This window comes from Fusarium solani, assembly GCF_023522795.1.
Source record: "Fusarium solani strain SB1 chromosome Unknown bctg00000003_1, whole genome shotgun sequence".
In the NCBI taxonomy this organism is placed as follows: Eukaryota; Fungi; Ascomycota; class Sordariomycetes; order Hypocreales; family Nectriaceae; genus Fusarium; species Fusarium solani.
The window spans coordinates 673364-698630 of record NW_027072154.1 but is presented as its reverse complement, the minus strand read 5'-3'; the positions used below and the strand labels follow the sequence as shown (position 1 = coordinate 698630).

The following is a 25267-nucleotide window of genomic DNA, read 5'->3' as shown; positions in this document are numbered from 1 at the left end:
TGACTTGAAGATCCAGTTCACGATGCTGACAGCTTGTTGTGAAACAACTCTCGGTTGGCCCGGGCAGTGTCTATAATGTGAGCAGTCTGCACAGTGTTTCAGCGAGAGAACCAGTAGACGAGGAAGAGGGCAAGTAGCCTCTAGGAACAATACCCAACTCACCCTTGTCCCATACCGGGGAAACAAGGTCCTCCTCACTGTGACTCAGGGGGGCAGAGTGCAACACCCTCTATCCACCATACACGTAGCATAATGAGTTGAAGCAGCGATGGTGGTGATTTGGAATTTGGAATTCACCAATCGAGGCTTGGCTATTTACCCTACTCAATGGCGCAAAAGCGGGCTAGATTGGATTGCATTCCTCCCCTTGACCGCGAATAAGGCTAGCATCAAGGCCTTACCATAGCCACCACAGGAACAAAGGTCAGTCCGGATTCGGGAGCTACATTACGGATTTCTCCGTCGAATGAAGAATTTTCACTAAGGCTTGGCTGGTTGCGTGGGTGAGGGCATCGCCAAGGTCATGGTTGTAATGATTTGGAAGGTCAGGTATGTAGAGGCTGCTTGCGAAATGTCAAGATAGAATTCTCGTCCCAGGCACAGTCGCGAGCCGCGAAGTCGCAATGAACAAAACAGCTAGCGTCACGAGGGTTGTCCAGGCCGTCTAGACTTCCGGTCAGAGGAGCGGTGACGCTGGTCAGGCTTGTCTGCCGTCGAACAAAGACACTTGATCATATGGATGAAGGCTTCACTTTGAGATGAGTGCTCCAAGCAAGTACCAGTAGCATGTCACTTTGTCAGATGTCATTACTCAGAATTTGTCAAATTCAATTGTATACAACACGAAACCGTACAATCCTTTCCGGGCCCCCTTGCTAGGCCATGTCTAAATCCTTTATCCCTCTATATCCCTTGTGTCAATCAAACAAATATGTGTAGCAACCCCCAATGCCTTCCGTGTAAATGCAGTCGTTCGCGAAACACAATGTCGCAGAATTCATTAGTCGTTAAGTGTCAGTCGTTGAATGTTAGTGGTCAGCACTGCGCCGCTCTTGGCGGACTTTGCATCCTTGGTCGCGTGAGGCACCCGCTTCTAAGGGGAGTATGCCGTCATCTTGAGCTTCTTGTGGCTCAGGTCGATGCTGTCGAGTCTGGGAATCTCGTCGCTCAGCTCTTCGATTCGGCGGGCGCATCGCTGCTTGGTGTTCTCGGCACTGATCTGGGCTCGCTCCGTGATTCTAACAATGCGGGTGAGCTTCTCCTGGCAGTCGGTGTAGTCGGCGCGCATGGCACATGCAACGGCGCTCTGATCGTGAGGGTCGATTCGGGCTTGGAGGCTGGTAAGTGCGTCTCGTACTCTTGGGTGGGACTGCTGGATGTAAGTCACGATTTTCTTAATCTCGGGAGGATACTCGGCCAACAGGGCCTTGAACCGGAGCTTCTCGCGTGCGTTGTCTCCCTTGACGGCGGCGATCTCGGGGCGAGGGAGGAGGGCTGTGGTGGCTGAGATCGAGGCCATTTGAATCGAAGCGCAGCTTTGCTTGTGGAATTGGCTGATGAGGGCCTTGAGGTGCTTAGCTTCACTGTTCATCTGAACAAGCTCGCGTTCGGCCGAAGAGAGGATACCCCCGAACCACTGGTACCTGAGCTCGTTGTCAACAGGTCGGTTCTGCTGGGAAGAGCTGATGCGTTGGAAGTTGGTGGAGCGCTTAGGCGTGAGATGCTTCGGGTTGATGCCGTTAGAGCGTAGGTAGTGCTTGGCTTTGGGAGAGACTTTTTGATAGGACGCTCCAGGGGGTTTGATGGACGATACAGGCTTGGGCTTGATCAGTGGTGCAGGCTTGGGCTTGACGTAGGCAGCTCCGGGCGGCTTGATGGAGGAGAAGGGATTGCGTCTGGTGTCAGAAGCTCCAGGAGGTGTGGTGAAGAGCCAGGGATAGCGTTTGACAGATTCAGGTTCGGGGGGTGAGGTCCAATCGAATGCACGGGGAGGCGAAGGAGGCGACGGAGTGGGAGGTGGTGTCCTGGGCGTCCTGGGCGAAGGAGGGTTGGAGAAGCGAACCGAAAAGGGGACAGGCTGGTTGCATCGGGGTTCAGGCTCAGGGAGACGAAGCCAGTCAGGGCAGCGAAGCCGTTCAGGGCAGCGAAGCCGTTCAGGGCAAGGGGGGCAAATGCTGTAGAGGTACAGAGCAATCTGTAAGAAGGGAATTCCGATGACTCCGCAAATGACGAGGAAGCTTATGGCGTTGAGAACGGTGGGAATGCTGAAAAAGATGTAGAGGAGGACGGATCCAACACAGCGGAGGCGATAAAGCCAGGCGTCGGTGTAGAAAGGCACCCATTGCTGATGGAGCCACTTCAAGAGGTCGCAGAGAACGAAGCTGAGAGAGTAGCTAGTGCGATAAAGCCAGAAGATGAGCAGGAAGCCGTGAGTCATGTTGCAGCCATCAGCCGTGATGAACTCGTTGCCGAGCCATCCAACAGCGGTGGGGACGTTCAAGAGGCTGTAGTCGATGATGGTGAAGAACTGGCTCATGATGCTCCAGGTGAGGACGAGGATGTGCCAGCTGGCGGCAACGAAGTTGAAAACAGCGGGCTTGTAGTCGAGCAGCTTGGCAAAGAAGGATCGTTGCTCTGGGAAGAGCTCGCGATACCGAGGAAATTCCTTCGGATCGTAGTCGAGTTTGCGACGGAAGAACATGTTCGCGTGAGTGAATCAGAGCGAATATAGGGCGAAAATGTTGTCGGGATGAAGGTGAATATGAAGGGTCGCGATGTTGAGATGAGGTTGCTTCTGTTCTTGCTTGATCGTTGTGGTGATGAAAGAAGCATGAACAATACAGGTGAAGAAAAATAAACAAACCTTTTCTCCATTGTGAATCATTTTGGCTGCTGCCTTGTGCGGAGATTTTTCTGTGCGTTTGTCGGCTGTTTGGCAGTGCCCGCTAATGGTAAAAAGTGAGGGTATTCGCGAGCGCCAGTGCCAGTGTCCGCCAGCTGACAAGGTGGGTTGCAAAAGCCTGCACCTCCAAAAAAGAGCACCACGTACCAAAGAAGTGGCATGTTGATCGATAACGTCCGTGCTCAGGGTAACAATGGGTCGATCTTGCACTCGCAAAGTCCCTTAATCAAGAGCCTCAGATCTGGAACCACTTTCATAGCACAAAGGGTTATTGTCTCCATCGCCTTCTAACACGGAGTCGTGTTTGGGCGAGAGTGGGCTCTGTCGCAGGCCCCTTAACTCTTTGACACCCACATCAGGCGATTTGACTTGACCTGAAGCCTCCGTCAAGACTTTGATTCATCCTCATTGTCAGGTTGACCGGCAGTAGAATGCTAGCAGACTTTGAGCCACAATCCCAGTCTCCTGGTAACAACGCCTCGAGCAACTGGGCATCTCCGTTTTTTCCCAAGAACCGGGAACCGCGAATACCAGGAACCGATCTGAATAGGCACGTCACAATGAAAGCATAACCCACAATAAACTCAGCATCTCTGGAATTCCATCGAGTCAAGAGGCTTCTCAAGAGGCTTGATGAGAAGGCTTCTGGGCTTCACCCGCCCAACAAGTCCCGAATGGCGGACGTCGGACCCGCGCTCGGTGCCCAGTGCTCCGCCTCGCCGTCTCGTCCTCATTCCTCACTTTGCGTGTACCTGTCGCGTCGCGGATAGCGGACAGATGCCTCTTTGGGAAAACGTTCGCGACCCAATCACATGCGCCCGATAGCGCCCCAATCAGAGGCCAAGACGCTTCAGAGTGAAGAGGGAGGGCACTGGCGGGCGGATGGAATGTGGCCGCAACCTTGAGAGGAGGAGAGCGACTTCGGTCTCGTTTATGCTGATCAGCCACCTACGCAGATTAGCACTCTCCCTCCCCCCGGCTGTTCTCTTCTGGACGTTCCGTCGGCATGGGTACGATTCGGACTCTATCCCAAAGGGGGAACAACATGGAAGATGCCGTGCAAAGAGAGTTTTGCTGTCACCTGGCAGTTGGAAACCTTTATTTTCTCATCACAGAAGGATGGGAAGGGCAGTGCAAAGGAGGGCGTTCCGAAGCCGACGGATATTCCGGACTTGCTCGGTCCGAGTTAGTTTGCCGGGTCGGAAACATAACGCACACCTATTTGCGGCACCGAGAGGACTCCTGTAGTATCCGTAGGTAGAGCGCTGACTGCAGCATTCGTTGCGAGTAAGGCACAAAAGGCAAGGGAGCAAAGAAGTCGGTCGAAGTGCGTTTCAAATTCATCAAAGACAGACGCCTCGCGACATGCGGGACGACAATAAAGGCTCAACAGCTGTGGACCTCAGCCCTTTCTTTTTTTTTATGATTGTGGCAGAAAGGGACTTGCCGTCCGTTCATTCAAGACGCTATTGACAGACAAGTCTAGACAAGGTGAATGAAATCTGGGGTTACTTGATGGCATTTTCTCGATGGGATCTGATCACGAGGAGGGTCAAGGCGGCGGAGGCGGCGGCGATTGTGGATGTTGAATCGGGACCCGACGACCTGGTTCAAGGACACCAACGCCCACCCGTAGGGAAAAAGAGGAGCCTGGTCCAAGGTCGATTCTGGACACATGCCGGTTGCTCTATTGGAGTCTGTATCCACGGTGGACATGGCTTTTGCCGGTTGCCCTTGTTGAGGCTTCAATAGCGTCCGCCTTGCTATTGATGGAACGGGAACGGGGTCCCGCGGACTGCGCGGGAGGTGTCCCCCTCCTTGTGAAGTGACTGGGGGACCTGGGTAGCTGATTAGCCGCTTACAGTGTGTCGGGTCGGTACCAAATAACGGGACAACCTGGTACTGACGTGCTCGCCCTGAGGCATGCCTGTCCGCTGTCCCTTTGTGCCAGGCCCTGTCAGGCAGCTTTGGTGGCACCAGACCGCAAAGAGGCAATGTTTCCAGCCATCAGGGGACCCCCCATGTCTAGGACACTGTTTTCCCCTGCAGCTCTGTCCGCCGGAACATGATGCCGGTGGTCCTCTTCCCCCAACCGTGCGAGATCCTGACGTGCCCCGTGCCCCCTTTTCCCGCCCAGTGTATGGGTCTGGTTGAGGAATCTCTGGCCTGCTGCTCGCACGGGCGGGATCGTGTTGCGCGGAGACTAGGAACACACGGGTAGCTGCCCACTAAGGACGGGACGGAATCACGGAGCGTGTCATGATAGCGCGCGCGAGTGTGTGTGTCGTCGTGTCGGGGAAGTGAAGGAGTGGTTTCCGAGACCAGACCCCTAGGCAACGGGGTATTGTTCGGCGGGTAAACACCCAGCGAGCGAGCGAGCCGATGGAGTGACATGGGCAAAGAGGATGGAAAGCCTCGTCATCAATTTTACCGGGTTTGCCTACTTTTACCAACAACATTCCACCGAGATGGGCCCCTCGGTCGTCGGTCAAGGTTTCGGCCAACTCGGTACTTGGAGGATGTGGACGGGACGACAGCCACGTACAAAGCCAACAATGGAACCGGCTGGACCTGACTGACAACACACAGACAGACCGCCGGACGGACTGTTCAGACTGCCCGAGCAAGAAAATTTACACGGTAGAAAAAGCAACAAGCACGGAGCAGAGCAGAGCAAATAACTTGCTTGTGATGAGCGTGTGTCGCGGCTCCGCTCCCTCCCTAGTCCCAAGCCGCAAATGACCCCGGTCTGGGGGTGGACATCCAATAGAATGGCGGCCACACAAGAAATGTCGCCTAAACTTTGGTTCCTCGAGGCTGTTTACTCGGCTCCCTGAGGCTGGCTAGGCTCTAGACGGCTGCCTCCTCTTCTCTCACGAAGACGAAGACGACGGCCCGGGTCCTTGGGCTGGGCTGGCGCACTTGGCGAAACTCTGCTGAATACGCCGTTGGGCTGGGCACTGATGACAACTCCGGGGGAATGTTCCGTCTCTTGTCGGGGTGATCTAGCCATCATGGCCCTGACAAGCAGAACGGCATCATTAAAAAGCAGACCCTCCTCTCCCGAGCGAGGCTGCAGATCTTTTGTTGTGAAGCTCCATCTCCATCTACGATCTTCAAAGCAAGGACCCGCGAACTCCCGACCCGGAATTACGGCCACCGCATACGCACCACGCAAGGCTTACTACCCAAAATAGCCGCGGATCCCCATCACATTTATTACCTATTGGAAACTCTTGGCGATTATCTGATTCCCAATAATCCCGAACAAAGCTTTTTTTCTCTCGTCTCCTCTCCCTCGGAGCGAGACCCCCCAGCCCTTCATATACCCAATACCCTCCCACCACCCCCTACATCTGCTGTTTTACCTTGGAAACAAAGTCCAGACCCAACACGAGTCGACGAGCTGGACTCTCGATTGCCAATCAGACAAGCCCAGCTGTGTGTTTGCTTTTATTAGCTCCTGACGACACGACAACTCACACTGTTTTGCTCGACCAACGACTCCTGTCTCATATAATCGGCGATCCCTCCATTCTCTCAACACAGCCGACTCCCTTTTTCACATTACAACAACAACCACACACACAATCACCATGATGCTTCGAGGAACCGCCCACAACGTCCCCAAGGTTCCCCTCTTTGGGAACCCCAAGAAGCGCAAGCAGAAGCAGCAGCAGGAGCAAAGGGTCAAGGAGGAGCAGCTCCGCCGACAGGCCCTCGAGGAGGCCGAGTTCGCGACAAAGGCAGAGACCTCCGACTTCCTCACCTACTACCTCGAGCGCTCCCCCTTCAAGGACCAGTGCGACCAGATCTCCATCGCCTGGGATAGCCTCCCCAGCCTCGGCGAGCTCCAGTCCTACGGCGAGCTCGACAAGACAGAGGGCACACAGGCCTGCCGTCGACTCTTCAAGGCCGTTGTCATCTGGGACGATCTTGGCCTTGACCTCTGGGAGACGCTCAGCAGCAATATTGAGCAACAAAAGATGTACGACGACCTTGACGACGACGACCTCCTCGATGAAATTTGCGAGGAGCCCGCCGACTGGGACTGCACCAGCACCCCTCGCTCTCGCTCCCGCGGCAGCTCAAGAACCACCTCCTCCGACAACTTTTCCGGACGATCGCGCCAGACGTCAGCCGACAGATACAGCCAGCGCGAAGACTCTCGAGAGTCGCGGCGGTGCTCGGCGACAGACCAGATGCGACGACCATCAACCGCCTCTGGCAAGCTCCCCCCGCGGAGAGCCACAGCGCCTCACGGCATGATCAGCGAGTACTACGACAGCCCATCGCGGTACCGACTACCCAAGATCGTGCGGGTCCTATAGGCAGGGGCCCTACGATGAAAAGAGATTGATACTTTTGTTTTTCGGGGTTTCTGGTACACGCTTTTGGGACACAAGCGACTTGGGAAACGGCTGTTCAAAAAAGGGCCGATATACTATTATATTTTTTTACTGTACTATTTGAGCATGGCGTTTTGGAACCATGGCAAGGCCGGCGGATGGAAACAACGGATACGGAATACCTAACTATACCTACATAGCTGAGAAAGCTTCAGCTTCAGATACCATTTTATTACTAGTAACAGACATGAACTATTCACAACAACAAGCTTGAGCCTCACGTCCCATCATCCTGTGATCGAGTGTCAGTTCAAAGCCACCTTGCCTATGCCGGCAATGGGTGGTGCCTGAGCGGCAGACGTCATGAGCTTTCAACTGCCACAAGGTTCAATAGCCGAGGGTCCGAGTGGTTGGACCGACCCGTGGGAAAGCCTGGAGTAGCATCCGGGGTACCCACGTGATGCGACCTCGGCATCACCCAAACTTAGTCAGCGGGGAAAAGCATCACAATCGGCTGCATGCTTGCTCCCTCGTCGCGTGAATCATCCAAACAGCGCTTGGCTTCGCCTAATGCCTTCCGCTCGTTCGCTCCTCTGTGCGTTCAACACACTTGGCGTTGTTTGAGCACTCTGCAGGTGCCTCTGCTAATTTCACAAGAGGCCAATGGGAGCTGAGCTGCCTCAGTCACTATCCGAGTGGCGCTGCGGCCCTTGACTTCATTGGGGCATGGCTGCCCCCTCTGCGAGATGGAGACAGTTTCTCTACTGTTCTCCATCTTCTCTACGCCCGACTGCTGAGGAGAACAAGCGAGTGCTTTAACGCCCAGCCCTACAGGATATACGAGTTCCCGATCCTGAAAAGCCGATCAGGTATCCATTCTCCGTTTGTTGACCGCAAATGTCCATTACGATCGACGTTTGGGTATCTGGTTTTTGGCCGCTCGTTAGGCTGGAAAAGGACTCATTTTACCCTTCCGCTCTGACCATGGCGCGGAGCGTTCATCTCAGGGACGCTAAGGGAAAAAACAAACCTATGCTTGGAATTCACGCTCAGTGTGCGAATACCTTCATGGCGTTTGACATCTAACCGGGTCAGCAAGGCTGGCAATCTTACGATAAGATCATCCCCCAAGCATACCAATATGCATGAATCCTCCTTGATATTCATCTCAGGAGCAGAAATTTTTACTCTCTGCAAATCAGAGACTCATGCAGGAACACGCTCAATGTCAGCACGGGATTGTATGCAGCCGGTCCTTCAGCTGGAGAAGCCATCCGGACTAGCTTCAGGGGTCCCGGCGCCAGCTGCGTCTGGACTCGCCAAGGCGCGTTTTGGGGGCTCCTCAAGGCTCCCCCACCAGATAGAGAGGAAGGGCATTTTGCAGCCTCGAACGAGGCTTTTGGGCTTGGTCCTTTACTCTCGGAAACTTCCTTCTGTGTAGTTCTCGTGGTTGTGATCCCCTCGGTTGAGGGTGCCGTTCCTTTTCTTGTTCCTTCTCTCGTTGATACACTCGTTGTAGCTGGGCCATGAAGCACTTACACGGCCTCTCGCTGGCTTGTCTGGTCGGCCTGACCGCCTTTTCGACCGCCGCGGACATTTCCTACGTGACTGACCTCGAAATCTTTACATACCTGGTATGCCTCTTGGACGAGCACTCGGATGTGATGATACTGACCCCTTAGGCGCCATGTGTGTCCAGCGCCATCTCGTACAATGTCGCGATGCAGACCTACTCGACCATGTGCGGCGACTCGGAGACGGAGCTGCAGAAGTGCATCTGCTCCACCAGATTCAACCAGGTCGCGTCTTCCATCTCGAGCGACGTCACGTATAGCTGCGGTTCGAGCGCGAGCGATGACCTTTCGAGCGCGTCCAAGTTGATGGATAAGTACTGTCACCAAGACAAGGACATCACATTCTTTCTCCGACGACGAATGTTGTCGAAGCGTACATCACAGACCTCCCGGAGCTGGCTTATCTACCGCCATGCGCGCAGTCAGGAATCTCATATGCCGTTGTTGGAGTGGTATGTTTGAGGAGTCGGAGGTTCATGTTCATGGCTGACAGAGGGATAGGCTGCATATCGATGCCCTGAAGCGGCCGAATTGAATGCGCCTTGCGTCTGCAACAAGAAAGACGTCGTTCACGACATCACCGAGACTCTCAAGAGTTCAGTCAAGTACTCTTGCTCTAACAACCAAGATGTCACTTCAGCGCAAAACTTTTACAGCGAGTTTTGCGCCATGAACGACGGCACCACGTCCTTCGCGACTCCAAAGGGTCCTCCTGGAGATAGTCAGTTATGCGGCCTGCTTCTGGGAGTATCTGCTGACCCTCTGCAGTGTCTTACTACATCACCGCTCTGCCTCAGTATCAGTCCCTCAGCAAGTGCGCCCAGAGCGGTATTGAGTCTGTTGTCTTGGGGGTAACTATTCCTACCTATATGTAATCTACTTTCTCTCGCTGACTCGACTACAGCAAAGCTCTTGGCTATGCGGCGAAGGACCCCAGGAACTCGCTTCGTGTGTGTGTATCAAAAGCGGAATGTCCAAGATTATCTCGAGCAGTCTGACTTCGTTGGTCAAGGGTTACTGCGACAGCACGAATATCGGCAACGTAACCTCGGCTGTTGATGTTTTCCGGTATTACTGCAGTGCGGCTGAGAGTTTGGTTGTCGCTACTGTTGGTGAATCGATCCATCAGTCGTATCCGACTGCGAGTTCCGGAGCTGGTGCTGGTTCTGGAGCGACTGGTCCTGTTAGGACGGGTTCAGGACATGCGACTTTGACTGGGAGTGATGGTCTTCCTGAAGAAACCGGTTCTTCGGGTTCGAGCGGCGATGGCGACAGTGCAGGAAACGGCAAGAACAAGGACGAATCAGGAGGGACGAACATCGTGCCGATCGCGGGTGGAATTGCCGGTGTCGTTGTGGTCGCCGCCATCGGTATTGGGTTGTTCATGTTCATCCGACGAAGACGACAGCGTGAGGCTCGCGGGGTAGAAATCTCGAACGCTGGTGACGGTCGTGGTGATGGTCCTCCGGAATACACCGGCCAGCCAGAACTCATGGGCAACAGCGAGTACATCAAGGGCCACTACGCACCACCGGCCGTGTCTGAGCTCTCATCAACATCCTCCCCGAAACCAGAGCTCTACGGAGGAAAGCCAGTCGTTGAACTGCCCCCTAACCACGCGCCAACCCCTGAGCTACAATCTCATCCCGCCAAGGTACCCTACGGCCATCCATCACCGCAATCTAACTACGTCTCGCCAATGACACCCCAGAACCCCCAACAAACCGGATGGGGGGGCCAGCCCGTGTACGAATTCCCCGCGAACCCAGCACCGACGTACAACCCGCAGTCAAACATGGGATTTCAGTCTGGACCCGTGGAGTCGTATGAGCTGGACTCGAATGTAGGACGATGGGCAAAGTAGATGAGTGTTATGGGCGATTGTCTTTCTGAGCCGGCGTTGGGATTGGGATTAGAGTGACGAGTTACAAAACCGTTGGATATGTTAGACTCGGATGTATATGGCTGTATTATGAGATGATTGACCATGTAGATAGGCGTACGTTCTAACTTGTATTCTTACAACCGTGTAATCGAGGGCACAGTCTGTTTTGTGTGAGCCTCGTGCACCTGTTACTCCCTAGTTCCTTTGGATCCTGGAGTCATAAATTCAACAGGGTAATATTTACAATGTTATCAGCTGGTATCTTCCAGGATGGGTTTATCAAGGTCGATCGGGCTCTCAGGGGGAAAACAGTGACTTGGTGCTCTCAGAGTAAGATAGGTGACTATCGAGAACATGGAGATGTAGCGATGAATGCTCACTATGGTTGTAAGGGTGAATAGGGGCCATATCTACACCAGTTTAGAGCTCGCTTTGGAGTCGATCCATCGTGTCAATTCACTGTCGGGTCTCCCTGAAGCTATCAATAGCTCAAAGCATCACACGGTCTGCACTGCGTCGTGAGATACGAGTGAACTCGTGAACAATTATGTTAGCGTAGCCCTGTTTACTCTTGTAGCCGCAGTATGCGATAGCTGGATACGATAGTGTGTTGTTGGATACCCGATACTCCCTGTTGTTTGGACATTCATCAAGCTGAGTTGTTGTTGCCTTGCACCACAACTCGTATGCCATAAGAGATCAGCTGTGGCGTTTTGCCCTGCTGCACGAACTATTTAGATTCCTTTGTTTATCACCTAGGCATGGCTTACAGCGGCCTGGAGCTAGAAACCAACAGCGGAATCGCATGGCCGATGGTAAGGAAGTGTCTGACAGGTTGCTCTTTGTTCACCCAAACTTGCTGATGGTGGAGACGTGTAATCGTTCAGCTGCAAGGGGTAACATTACACTGAGCCCACCGACTTTACTCTTATTTTGGCTTTGAAGGTACACCAATAAGACTCGAATAATGAGAGAGATACATTAGGTCCTCAAACAAAGCCAAAAGACAGACAGAGCTCAACCAATTCCTTTGTTACAACAGGAATGCCCGTCAAGTTCAATGGGTGAATACAGGGTAGTTGGGCGCTCGGAAAAGCAATTCTCCGACGCCCAGCGTAGCTCCAGCTCCAAATGGCCCGTGCACGTTGCTCCTCAGACAGCAACAGCCTTGGGTGTTGACTTTCCAAAAACAGTGTCTCCAGATCTTCAGCCTGGAAGCTCCAGCCAGATTCTTTCACTCCAACAACGAAATCCTTTCCTTTGTCGGAGATATTTCATCAACATCACCTACACTAATTCGTCACGACGCCCGATACTCAGCGACGCGATCAATCACGTGGATCTTTTACCAGAGCTGCCTTTTTTTCGACGCGCAGCTGCGGGAATGACGAGTGCCGCGCTCTCAGCCTGATTCGATCACCACCATGGCGGCCGCGGATGTGGACACGGGCTACATCGCAGGCCACCTTGGCCTCGATCAGCCTGTCCTAACGACACTGGCAACCGAACCGACTGTTGATCTCGTCAACATTCTCTTTCAGGCCATCGCGGCCAAGGCGCACGAATTCGACACTCTGTACGCTGAGAAGCTTCAGACAGACATCGAGCTAGAGAACGCGGTTCGTAGCTCCGAGTCGCGCTCGCAAACGTCCAAGGCTACCGCCGACAAGGCCCTGAAGGATGTGGAAGAGGCTAGACAGCTGCTCAAGGACGAAGGTATGTGTTGGTGGGGATGCGCGAAGCGAGGTTACACGGTTGTTGACATTTATCCCCACCGCAGAAACGAAGCGCCAATCCGTCGAGAACGAACTTCAGGTTTTGAAGGCCAAGAAGTCTGACTACGATGCCGAGATCAAGTCTCTCAACGACAAGATTGAAACCCTTCAATCGTCGAATCGCACTAACTTGAGCATCATCGAATCGAACAACAAGCGCGATCAGACCATCACTGAGGAGCTCACCAAGCAGCACCAGCGAAATGTCGAGCTCGCACGCGAGATTACAACTCTTCAGCAGTCGGAGCAGAACGCCAGGGGTCAGCTCAACAGCGCCAAGTACCGAGAAGAATCGCTCCAGCAGCAGCTCGACCTGGCCCGAAAGAACAGTGAATGGCTCGAGAATGAACTCAAGACAAAGAGCGAGGAGGGCCTCAAGTACCGAAAGGAAAAGGGCGCCCGCATCGCCGAACTTCAGCGCCAGAACGAAGACATTCAATCCGAAGTCGAGGCCCTGAAGCGAACCGAGCAGCAACTTCGCGAACGACTTGACGCCATGCAAGCCAAGGCAGATGAGGCCCTCGTTAAGCTTCAGAAGCAGGAGGGCACCTTTGCCCAGACAGTCGAGAGTTACAAACATGAACTCGAGGACCAGCGACGCCTTGTCGACATGTCTGACCAGCTCAGCAAGAAACACTCGGAACGTGTGCGCGACCTCGAGTCTGAAAAGGAGCGCCTCAAGGACAACTACGAAAACGAGATTCGACGCATCCGAGTCGAGCTTGAGGAGGAGCGACAGAACTCGCGTGCAATGGAGGAGCGTATCCAGCAGCTTGAGTCAGAGATTGACGGACTCCAAGTTCGACTGGAGCAGAATGTTCCCCCACCTGAGTCCGCACCCGCGACTCCTCGTCCCAACGGCATGCTACGACCTTCATCTCCTTTCGGAACCCCGGCTTCCATCCGTAGCAAGGGTGCGATGACCGCGACACAAGCCATTGACCAACTCTACCAAGTCAAGGCCCAGCTGGCCAGCGAACGACGCCGCAACCAGCAGCTCTCCGACGAGCTTGACGGTATGATGTCGGCACTCGAGGCCAAGGCTCCAGAGATGCAAGAGCTGCAAGCCGAGTCGGAGACTCTTCGAGAAGAGATCACACGCATGTCGGAGCTGTCGCAACAAAGCTTCGAGGAACGAGATGCTGCTCGACGTGCAGCACGAAAGGCAGAGGGCGCACTCGCGACGGCCCAGTCCGAGAACAAGATCATGCGCACTCAGCTCCGTGATCTTGGAACCCAGATCCAGATGCTCGTCTTCAACATTTATGCCATCGAAAAGGGCATGGAGCAATTGACCGACGAGGAGGTTTTCCGTCTCAAGCAGCTGGAGAAGGGCGAGATCACCGAGGAGGCCTTGTCTGACATGTCTGACACTCACCAGTTCATCACTCAGAAGCTGGTGGTTTTCAAGGATGTTCAGTCATTGCAGGCCAAGAACGAGGAGCTCATGCGCATCACCCGAGAACTTGCTGAGCAACTTGAGAGTGAGGAGGCGCTTGCGGCCAAGCATCAGGCCAAGGAGGATCACGACATGGTTGAGAAGCTTCAGCAGGAGCTGGTGCACATGACGGAGGAGACCAAGTCCATCAAGACAACGATGGAGAGTTACAAGATGGAGCGAGACATGTTCCGGCGACTGTTGCAGCAGAGAGGCGTTAACGGTGACGAGGCATCCATGATGCGTCATTCTCTCGACGGTGGCCAGCGTCCACCTCTGGCTAGCATCGAAGCGACCGAGCAGACTGAGGCTCTGAACGAGGCCCTCCGCAAACTTCAGGGCGAGTACGATAGTTTCCGTGACGCTCAGGATGGAGTTCGCAAGGATATGCGAGATCAAATCGACAGCCTCTCAGCCGAACGAAATTCGCTGCAGACAGACAAGGTGAAGCTTCACGCCGAGGCTCGACTTGAGTCTGAGCGACGAGAGATGTTGCACACCAACTTTGTCGCTCTCCAGGGCGAGAATCGCGAACTTCAGAAGCGCAACCAGACCCTGTCCGAAACCGCCGCCAAGCAGGATATTCGAACTCAACAAGTCGCCGAGGAGCTCATTGAAGCCAAGGGTCTGCTCGACAGCGTACGGAACGAGGCGGCCAACCTCAAGGCCGAGAAGAAGCTTTGGAAGGATATTCAGGATCGACTCAGCAAGGACAACGAGAACTTAATAGAGGAGAAGAACCGACTCAACAACCTCCTTGCGACTCAGCAGTCTCTTGAGAACGAGCGTAACAGGACCGAATCCGAGACACGACGCAAGGCCCAGGCCAGAATCGAGAGTCTGGAACAGGAACTGAGTGATACCCAGAGGAAGCTGTCTTATGAGGCAGAGGAGACCAAGAAGCTGCAGCTTCGGAAGGAGTTTGAGGCCAAGGAGGCCCAGAAGCGAATCGACGAGCTCATGGCGAGCCTCAGCCAGATCCGGGAGGAGCATGTCGCTGTTAAGACCAGCAGAGATCATCTCCAGGCTCGCGTTGACGAGTTGTCGGTTGAACTGAGAAACGCCGAGGAGCGGGCTGGACGTCTCCAGCCCCGACCTACGCCAAGGCCCGGCACCATCGAACTCAGCGAACAGCAGCAGCAGCTTGAGGCTGAGATCCAAGAGCTCAATGTTGAGATTTCCGACCTTAAGCGAGACTTGGACATGGCCAACACTCACCTCGAGAACGCCAAGGCACAGGCTGAGCAGTTCAAGGAGCTCAGCCAGGCCAACGAGGAGGCACTGGAGGATCTGCGAGCATCTCAGGGCCAGTACCAGCAAGAGATGGAGGCACTTATTGAAGAGAAGGATGCAAAGGTCAAGGAGCTCGGCCAACGACTTGAGGATGTATCTGCCGAGCTGTCTCGATCTAACACTGAGCTGTCGAGCCTACGGGATTCTCAGGGTGAGGTTGCGAGAAGGTACGAAGATGAGAAGGCCATCTTGCAAGAAGAGGTGAACCGACTCAAGGAGGAGAGCGCGAGGCACTTGGAGGCTACTCGATATCATCAGCAGGATCTCCGTGCCCAGGCTGAGATTGCCTCGAAGGCTCAGCAGGATTACGAGCAAGAGCTTGTGAAGCATGCCGAGGCCGCCAAGCTCGTTCAACAACTGCGAGCCGAGCACAATGAACTCAAGAGCGAAGCAGCTTCCCTGAGATCTGAGGCAGAGTCTGCCAAGGTTACTCTGGCGCAGAGCGAGAGCTCATGGGAGGATCACCGACAGCAGCTGGAGCAGGAGATGGCTGAGCTCAAGACACGACGGGAAGATGTCAACTCGCAGAACAAGATCCTTCACCAGCAGTTGGAGGCCTTGACTTCGCAGGTTGCAGCCCTCCAGCAGAAGCGTAACGAGAACGACGAAAACGAGGACGAGAGGATGTCGCCTGTTCCTATCGGTGACGCAACTGAGGGTCTCCGTGAACTCAACAGTTATCTTCGACGCGAGAAGGAGATCCTCGAGGTTCAGTACGACCTTAAGGCCCAGGAGTCCAAGCGTCTGCAACAGCAACTCGAGTACACCCAATCTCAGCTTGACGAGGCGCGCCTCAAGCTCGACCAGGAACGCACCCAGGCTGCTCAGAGTGGCCGGACATCAATGACACACCAGGATCTTATGGAGAAGTTGAACGAGCTCAACCTGTACCGCGAGAGCAGCATGACTCTCCGAAACGAGAACCAGCAACTGAAGGATCAGATTACCGAAAAGAACACCAAGATTGAAGAGATGGAGGCACGAATCCAGCCACTCGAGGCGGAAATCGACACGCTCAAGACGCAAAAGTCCTTCCTCGAGGATGAGATCAAGCAAATCCAGGAGGACCGCGACAGATGGCAGAAGCGCACCGAGGGCATTCTGACCAAGTATGGACGAGTCGACCCTGCTGAGATGGAGCAACTTAAGGAGAAGATCACCAGTCTGGAGACGGAACGGGATGCCTTGAAGCAGGGTGAAGAGCCCCTCAAGGCCAAGGTGACCGAGCTCGAGACTACTCTTGAGACAGAGCGCAACAACTGGAGTACCACTCGCGGCAAGATCGTGGAGCAAGCTAAGGAGCGATCAAGGAAGCTTACTGGTGAGAAGAATGAGGCCATCCAGCGCGCCAACCATCTTCAGGAGAACTTGGACAAGGCCAACGGCGAGCTTGAGGGTGCCAAGAAGCAGGCCGAGGAGTTTGGAAGCCAGAAGACTGAGCTTGAGCGCCAGATCCAAAACTTCCAGAAGGAGGTGGAGCAACTACGACAACAAGCGCAGGCTGTCCAGTCAGCGTCCACACCCGCTCAGCCAGCCGAGGCTTCTGCTTCTTCAGAGGTTGTGTCACAGCTTGAGCAGCAGCTGGCTGATGCCCGCAAGGAACTTGAGGCCATCAACAGCCAGAAGCAGGGAGCCGAGCAGCAACTCGAGACACTTCGCGACGAGCTGCGAACCGCTATCTCTGAGCGGGACGAGGCCACCAAGAAGCTGCAGGAGGCAACCGAGGCCGCGAAGACTGCAACTGGTGTACCAGAGACACCTCAAGCTGCTCTCCAGGCTGGCGACGCCCCTGCACAGCCTTCCAACGGCATCTCTGACGAGGAGAAGAAGGCTTTGGAGGAGAAGGTCACGGCTGCCGAAGCCAAGGCGGCCGAGTTTGAGCAGAAGGCGAATGAGGTGGAGGCTAAAATCCAGAGCACGATCAAGGAGCGTTCCGACCGGATGCGGGACACTCTTAACGCCAAACTTAGGGAAAGCCGAGCTCGTATGGAGGAGGAGTACAAGAAGAAGGACGAGGATCTCAAGCTCAAGTTTGAGCAAGAGAAGCAGATCTGGCTGGCTGAGAATGCTACCACGAAGCCTGCAGCAGATGCGCCAAAGACGGAGCCTACCGAACAGCCCCCATCAACACCTGCCAAGGCTGAAGCTCCAGCCATCCCAGCGACACCCGCATCTGTTGGTCCGGCCGATCTGTCTCAATTGGACGATGCTGGTATCCGACAGTTCCTCTCGACCAACCCAACAGTCAAGAACATTGTTGCGGCTAACATCAAGAAGAAGCTGGAGGTGGAGAGCACCAAGCTGAAGACTGAGCTGGAGTCGACGATCAAGAACGAATATGAGTCGAAGATCACGTCGGCCAGGGAACAGGCCCAGCTGATGGAGTCTAAGAAGTCGACGTTGCGCATTAACATGGCGGAAAACAAGCTCAGATCTGCGAACGCCAAGATCGGAGTTGTTGAGAAGGCAGCGTCTGAGACGCCGCAGAAGCCTGTTGTCGAGGTCTGGGAAGTGGCTAAGACGGCACAGGCGCCGCCTCCTCCGGCTGCCGCGAAGGCGACTGCTGCTCGCGGCTCGATCGCCAGTGTTCCTCCATCCCCAGCACCTGCAACACCTGCGCCTGCTCAAGCGACTCCGGCCCAGGCCCAGGCCCAGGCTCCGGCGGCGACACCAGCTGGAGCAAAACCGGCACCAGCTGCTCAGCCAGTAGCAAGCGGAATTCCTGCACCCAAGACAAGCAATCCGTTTGCTGCCGGCAATGCTGCTGGTACCGATATTCCGAACCCATTCGCCCCCAAGACCGAAGGCGCAGCGGGTGCGAAGGAAGGACTACCTGCGGCACCAGCTCAGCAAGCTCCTCAGCAGTCAGCTCTCCCACAGCCAGTCAGGACTGGGCTTCCCATGCCCCGCGGCGGTGGCCGTGGCGGCAGAGGTGGTACCTACACGCACCCAGCTGGACGAGCGGCGAGCGGTAGTGAAGGTAGTGGTGGACGAGGTGGTCGTGGAGGACGCGGAGGAGGACGAGGTGGACTCAACCCTGGCGCCAATGATTTCCAGCCCGGAAACAAGCGACCAAGAGGTGATTCAGAGGTTGGAGGAGGAGCCAAGCGAGCTCGCGGGGCGCACTGAAGACGGGACGAGTAATGGGAGTTGGCATGTACAACAAAGAAAATACGCATCCATGTATTGCGATTTGACATTGAATGCAGGAAGACGGTTTGGGACGAGGCATGGGTTGCAAAGGATGTTACAGAAGCATTGTATCTTTTTATCACTGGGGCTCCTCTACGGACAACAAAAAGACAATTTCCTTATTTTTTATTGATATGAAAAGGTTATGGTTACAAAGACAAGATCGTGGAGAGATGGTGTTGTTTTGTTCATGTATCTAATGCTTATGGGGGTTAAGATAAATGGAGATGACCCTTGTTCTGGGGTATTTGTGTGTTTGACCTTTGTCTTGACTCTTCCAAGTGTTGTGTTGAGTTCCTCTGTGGTTGTCGAGGCGTTTCGTGATAGCCTCGAAGTCAGGCTAGCAAAGACGTGATGTTCTTATATCCAGTTCCCAGGTTCGCCCCCTCCTGGCCTTGCATGCTAATTTCCTAGATCTCCGCTCACAAACACAACCAAGACAGCAGCATATCTAGAACGATCAGCAACAAGATCTCTGGTGGCCGGAGTGTTTACTTACGCCGCCGTAGCTCCAAACACTTCTGCTCGCCTCGCGTTGGTCAGTAACCCAACACTGGCCGCAAAGATGATGGTGAATAGAGCAATCAAGCCCAGCTTCAAGTCGTCTGTCTTTATATTGTACAAGACAACAATGGCGCCGATTAGTAGTAATGCTGCCAAGAGGGTGCTGAGATATGAGATGAAGGCCGAGATCCTCTTGCCTGACGCGTATCCTACTGAAGAACTTGTAGTGGCCTTGCGATGATCTTCGTCCTATTATTTCTTGTGAGCCTGAAACAGTATGGGGATAATCATGGGGCAATACATACCTTGAAAAGGAAGCCAAAATAGCCCTGGACAAACATGGTCAATCTGTCTGGGGGTTCCGCCGTATGTAGAACGACCAAGTCATCGGGATCATCGTATAGACTGGAACTATGCCCGCCAAGCATCGGCCAGCCCTCGACCCTTTCAGGTCCTTTGTGAAAAAAATTGTTGCGAAATGCCTTGATCGTCTTTCTATCTGGGGGCGGTATTGTTGCGAGGGTGCTCTCGAATATCATGGCTTCTCCTGCATAAGTCATGAGCATTCGTTCGGGGCCAAGGTTGGATCTCCTACTGTAATCCTTCAAAGTTATTCTGATCTTGTCTAGTAACTTCATTCGATCTGAGTCCTTATCATTCCTTGCCTTGTATTCTTCCCAGTTTCTCAGGGACTGCAGGACCTCCATACCCCTGCCATTGTCTTCGCGATCATATTCGTCGAGTTTTGCTTCCAGCTCTGCCAGTTCGCTCTGCAGTAAGAGCAGGTTTCTTGCTGCTAAGCGGTTGAATCTCTTAAATATCGTAGATGTTCCATCTCTATCACTTGCAATGAAGTTGGCTAGAGATGGGAACCCATCTACGTAACGGGTTTGCCTTTGTGCTTCCATGTCTCTGCAAGTACTAGCCCCCATGAATCCTAAGGTTGAGATGAGTTGCAGTGACTGTCACTTTGCCAGAGGAGAAGTGGGCTCTCTGGTGTTTCGGAACTCGTGTATCTCTCTGATGACGGAACTAGACATTCGGGGAGGGCTGGTGTTTGCTTTTTTTTCGTAGCTTAAAGGATATTGTATTGTTCTCTGACGTAGTAACGGCGGGCTGCTCAGTATTGGTGCTGAGAACCAGGCTGCGCTGAACATCAACCCTCACGTGCACTCATGCATGCCCGAAGAGCCCAGTACACCCAGCGAGAAGCCTTACTGCATCCAGGCGTCTGATTGGCAAAGAGTGAAAATCTTGCGCAGCTCGGCTTTGGCCTCACCGACAGTGCCAAGGAGGCTTAGTTGTCGGGCGGTGGTTTATTACCCCAGTGTTCCACCGGTTCCTCCAACTCAACCTCTTTCATCCCCAGGCCGAACATTTATAGAGCTTCAAGACCTCGAGCCTCGATGGGGGACTATGACCCAGACGAGGTCGTAGGTCTCGCACTGCCGCTGCTTGTGCCAGCTCAGCCGGAGTCGCTGAACCGGGGAAGCGACGATGGAATGGACTTCGAAGACATCATGGATAGCGTGAGTATCTTGTTACATTTCTAGTTGTATATGTTTTCAAGTTCCAAGGCACTGATTCAAGACTTGTTGCAGGAAACGTCCTGGAACCCAGCCGTTCGAGATCGAAACCGATCCCATGCATGGGATGGCAATACACAGCTGAGCCTGGCCGAAAAGAACCGAGATATAGAAAGCTGGGCAGGCACGCTTTATGTGCCCTTGGTGAATCCAAGGCCTTCTTGGGATGCGGCAGCTGAGGTGGCACGAATGGCTTCGCCACTCAACGATCCGGGCGACCGAGACGAGACTGAAGCTCCAAATCGCGGACTACTTCCTAAGGATGACCTCCAGGCTGAATTGGAAGCCCCTCAATCAAGAAGGCAACCTGTGTTGGGAGCGTTGCAGGCTCGCAAAGCCCCTCGATCAAGAAGGCAACGAAAACGCCTCGGTCTCCCTCTACTTATGGATCGTCCCTCAGGAGTATCCGCAGAGATCATGGCGTGTCCGGACAGCGGCTCGGATGAGAACATTATATCTCTTGATTTGGCGAATAACTTGGGACTCAAGATAGAGCAGACTAGCTCTGATGATCCGAGACAATTCGCAGTCGCAAACGGGAAGATCGTCACGGCAGTCGGGCAGGTCTCTACCAGGTGCAGCTTTGCTACCGGGGCTCCTTCAGCAACCGCGAGTCTTGAGTGTATTTTCCATGTTTTCAACACTTTGGCCGTTCCTTTGATCATGGGTATCGACTTTTTACAGCAGACAGAGACCTTGAGCACTCACAAAGATCGGCTCGTCGAGCTGCCGGGCCCAGTCATGCAGTCACTGAGAGTGAATAGCATAGGAAGACCCCAGAGGAGTTTGGTTTGCCGACTTGACGACCATGTGGGCTTTGCTACCGTTGATACTGGATCAGACTTGGATCTCGTCAGCCCCAAATTTGCCAAGTCGAGAGCTTACAATATCGAGCCTGCGTTTGAGAAAGTCGAGTTTGCAGACTGCAGCGTGGGTTATATCTTTGGTGTTATCAAGGCTTCGTTTGTCGTGGGAAACGGCGATTCCCTGGCATTTTATCCACGTGGGGAATCAATTGACCTTGAGCTCTTCGTGCTGGATAACCTTAACGCGGATATCCTTGTTGGCCAAGACACGGCTGACATCCTGGATGTCTTTAATCTGCACAGCAAGTCGTTCATTCCCAGCATCCCCCGACTGGGAGAGTCCGAACTCAGCATCATTCGTCACATCGGACGCTGGGAGCAGCGTGTTGTGGATCTATGGAAGAAATTGAGAAGCACCTTTGAAGACCATCCATTACATCGCTTCGGTAAGCTTGGGAAGTGAGTGAGTTTATAATGGCTCGGAGCTGACTGCATCTCAGAAGACGGGACTGGCAGCGTTCTATCCCAAGATGACCTTGACCAACAAGAAAATGCTCGACGGGAGCGTGTGCGAGCCAGAATCGCGAGGCTTTACGGCCCTGCCAGACAACGAGCGCAAGTGCTTGAAGACATGACGATTCAAGCTTTTGAAAGCGAAAGACAAAGGCGTCTCTCGCCTCTCCCCAGCAGTACAGCCCCCCTCAGCCCCCAGGCGTCTAATTTCCCAACTTCACTCGTTTCAAAGGGCGGCGAGACTTCGAGTTCCACAGCTGCTACCGTCGGTAATAACGAAGTCGACCACACCAAGACTGTCGAAACCACCAACCTCCAGAGTGGCCGAGGCGTATATAAATGCGCCTTTACTTGGTGCTCATCTCCACCCTTTCAGACCCAGGATGATCTCGACTCTCACCTCGATATCCATTCTCTGGTACGGTCGTATTATTTGCCCAGTGGAGGGGTGCCCAAGTAGCGAAGGGGGGCATATATTCGAAAGAATGAAAGATGATTCGCCACCCCAGTCCATGATTTATTTACCTGGTTATGTCCGCCCATTCTGCCCTGATAGAGACCACAAGTATTCAAGGCCGGATCAATCACAGCGGTAAGCCTACCTACCGAGAACCTTGGAGTAGCTCAATACTAACGGAATGTGACAACGCTGTAGCTATGTCCGTGAACACCACGTCAACAAAGACTAAAGCGATCCGCTTCGAGAAGCCTTGGCCAAACCATCGGAGGAAGACGAAGATGGTCTTTTTCTTCGTTTCATGGAGGAGGGATGCATGAGGGCTCGGGGCTATTTTGGCCAGTCTAATTTACAATACCAATAACTTTTCCACTTGGTTACGCAATTGGCTTGATGACAGGAGTGAAAAACACATCCTGATGCTTATCCTGGGTGGTTGTCGGTGATCGGCGAGAATATTTGCCGACGAAAAAAAAGTTCGGAAAAATAAACTGGGGCAGTTTTTACAGATTGACATTCAACTCCATCACAAGCACAACTTACAACTTGAAGCTTCCGCCGTGGAACCGAATCTCGACAGCAAGAGTAACCCGGCCAGCAACAAAAAGAAGGAGCGCCTTGACAAGAGGCAAATCCATCCGATGGTCCCCCCGGCAAAGAAGCGCAAGCTTCCCACTGCGACCGGCCCCGCCCCGAAGCGATCCAAGAACATCTCGAGCTCCAAGAAGAAGATAAACAAGGCGTCGCGTCGCGCTGTTGACGCCTCTGCTCTTGCGTGGAAGTCCGTAGGCGAGGATTTCGGCGGCCTTGAGGTGATTGAGGGCGTCGACGTGGTCAAGGATGGGGATCGGGTGCAATTCCTGGTGGCCGGCGAGACGAACACGATAGCCAACGACGACGACGACAACGAACATGCGGACGAATCTTTTGAAGGGTTTGGCGACGACCCTGTGGAGGTCGGGGATATCGATTCCGGCGAAGCTGGCAGTGGTGAAGCTGGCCTGGAGGGCGAGAAGCCTGAAGCAAAGACTACGACAAAAGAAGAAAAAGCCAGCAAGAAGAACAAAAAGCAGCAGCGCAAGTTGGATGCCAGCAAAAAAGAAGACGAGCAGCTGGTCAAGACCCAGAAAGTCGTACAAAAGTCCTCTGCACGGGGGGGCAACACGTTTGACGCGCTGGCCGATGGGGAAGACCAAGAAGAAGACGTCGACGTGGCGGCCTGGGTTCCGCTGAACCTCTCGCCGCAGATTCTTTCCGCTATTGCCAAGCTTGGGTTTACGAAGCCGACGCTGATTCAGGAAAAGACTATTCCTGAGATTGTGGCGGGTGAGGATGTCATTGGCAAGGCGCAGACAGGTTCGGGAAAGACGCTGGCTTTTGGTATTCCTATGGTTGAGAGGTGGTTGGAGTTGTATGAGCAGGGTGTTGAGAGGACTGGACCTATGGCTGTGGTTCTCAGTCCGACGAGAGAGTTGGCAAAGCAGTTGGGTGATCATCTCAAGGCGCTTTGCGATGGCTTGTCGAATGCGCCGTATGTGTGTGTTGTGACGGGTGGACTGAGCATTCAGAAGCAGCAGCGGCAACTGGAGAAGGCGGATATCGTTATTGGAACGCCGGGACGACTGTGGGAGGTTCTCAGTGGCGATGCGACTCTGCAGAACACCTTTTCCAAGATCAAGTTTCTGGTTGTTGATGAGGCGGATAGACTGTTCAAGGTTGGACAGTTTAAGGAGGCTGAAGATATTATCGGTGCTCTTGATGGAAAGAGGCCCAGCGATGATGCCGACAGCTCTGACGAGGAAGATGACGAAGAGGAGGACGATGAGCGGAGTGCTCGACAGACGCTCGTCTTCTCGGCCACATTCGACAAGGACCTGCAGACCAAGCTGGCAGGCAAGGGCAAATCTACAGGAAGCGACGAGGAGAAGATGGCGTATCTGATGAAGTGCCTCAAGTTCAGGGGCGAACCCAAGTTTATCGACGTCAACCCTGTCAGTCAAATGGCGGATGGTCTGAAGGAGGGACTCATTGAGTGTGGTGCCATGGAGAAGGTGAGTTTTAACGTCACGAGATGGAGGATGATGCTAACTTTTCAGGATCTTTATCTTTACACTGTTCTCATTCTTAACCCTGGAAGACGCACTCTTGTCTTCACCAATTCCATCTCGGCTGTTCGTCGTCTTACGCCTCTTCTTTCGAACCTCAACATGACGGCTCTACCCCTTCACTCGCAGATGGCGCAAAAGGCTCGTCTTCGGTCTCTGGAGCGTTTCACAGCTGCGCGCAACTCGGTCCTCATCGCCACCGATGTCGCGGCTCGTGGTCTCGATATCAAGGAGGTCGATCAGGTTCTGCACTACCACGTGCCACGCTCGGCAGATACGTATATTCATCGCTCGGGTCGTACGGCGCGTGGCGAGTCGAGTGGTGTTAGTGTTATTCTATGTGCGCCTGAGGAGGTTTTGCCGAGGCGACTTGCGAGCAAGGTTCATGCGGAGCGGAGCTCGGGTGCTAAGAGGGAGCATTTTATTCAGACGCTTCCTGTGGATCGCAAGATGGCGTCGCGACTCAAGCCTCGAGTGGATCTGGCCAAGAAAATCGCTGATTCTGTCCTCGCCAAGGAGAAGGCTCACAGCGATGACACATGGCTTCGTAACGCGGCTGACGAGCTCGGAGTTGAATATGACTCTGATGATCTGGAGGCCGTCAACGCATCAGGCGGTGGTCGAGGTGGACGTGGAGGAGGTCGTCGGAGAAAGGAGCAGGCTGCCAAGGGTCTGACAAAGGCCGAGATGGGAGCTCTTCGGGCGCAGCTGAGGGAGGAACTCTCACGGAGGGTGAACCTGGGTGTGAGCGAGCGGTACATTACAGGCGGTAGAGTAGACGTTGGAGCCCTGCTGAGAGAGGGCGAGAAGGGGGAGTGTTTCTGGGAGGCATGGATGGATTGGGGTTTGAATAGACAGGCAGGCCAGTATCTTAAAAGCTGTTTTATT

At 53.9% G+C, this 25267-nt stretch overlaps 6 protein-coding genes across 6 annotated transcripts; 4 read left to right on the top strand and 2 right to left on the bottom strand.

Annotated features, from left to right (window-relative positions):
- Positions 1 to 1093: 1093 nt before the first annotated feature.
- MRS44_005787 (uncharacterized protein) lies at positions 1094 to 2701 on the bottom strand (the record flags this gene model as incomplete). The annotated part of the gene is made up of 1 exon (XM_046274742.2): positions 1094 to 2701. One exon carries the CDS (start codon positions 2699 to 2701, stop codon positions 1094 to 1096), a length of 1608 nt encoding a protein of 535 aa, XP_046140644.1.
- A 3797-nt stretch (positions 2702 to 6498) lies between these two features.
- Positions 6499 to 7233, top strand: MRS44_005786 (uncharacterized protein; the record flags this gene model as incomplete). The annotated part of the gene is made up of 1 exon (XM_046270405.2): positions 6499 to 7233. The coding sequence occupies one exon, from the start codon at positions 6499 to 6501 to the stop codon at positions 7231 to 7233; it is 735 nt and encodes a 244-aa protein (XP_046140646.2).
- Positions 7234 to 8777: 1544 nt separating this feature from the next.
- On the top strand, positions 8778 to 10689 carry MRS44_005785 (uncharacterized protein; the record flags this gene model as incomplete). The annotated part of the gene is made up of 5 exons (XM_065621535.1): positions 8778 to 8885; positions 8934 to 9281; positions 9327 to 9546; positions 9594 to 9676; positions 9730 to 10689. The coding sequence occupies 5 exons, from the start codon at positions 8778 to 8780 to the stop codon at positions 10687 to 10689; spliced, it is 1719 nt and encodes a 572-aa protein (XP_065477607.1).
- Positions 10690 to 12134: 1445 nt separating this feature from the next.
- Positions 12135 to 18345, top strand: MRS44_005784 (uncharacterized protein; the record flags this gene model as incomplete). Its single annotated transcript, XM_065621534.1, has 2 exons — positions 12135 to 12426; positions 12491 to 18345. 2 exons carry the CDS (start codon positions 12135 to 12137, stop codon positions 18343 to 18345), a joined length of 6147 nt encoding a protein of 2048 aa, XP_065477606.1.
- Positions 18346 to 18810: 465 nt separating this feature from the next.
- MRS44_005783 (uncharacterized protein) lies at positions 18811 to 19820 on the bottom strand (the record flags this gene model as incomplete). The annotated part of the gene is made up of 3 exons (XM_065621533.1): positions 18811 to 18859; positions 18908 to 19161; positions 19218 to 19820. 3 exons carry the CDS (start codon positions 19818 to 19820, stop codon positions 18811 to 18813), a joined length of 906 nt encoding a protein of 301 aa, XP_065477605.1.
- A 498-nt stretch (positions 19821 to 20318) lies between these two features.
- On the top strand, positions 20319 to 25254 carry MRS44_005782 (uncharacterized protein; the record flags this gene model as incomplete). Its single annotated transcript, XM_065621532.1, has 6 exons — positions 20319 to 20441; positions 20490 to 21750; positions 21805 to 22235; positions 22808 to 24325; positions 24371 to 25134; positions 25242 to 25254. 6 exons carry the CDS (start codon positions 20319 to 20321, stop codon positions 25252 to 25254), a joined length of 4110 nt encoding a protein of 1369 aa, XP_065477604.1.
- Between the last annotated feature and the right edge of the window lie 13 nt (positions 25255 to 25267).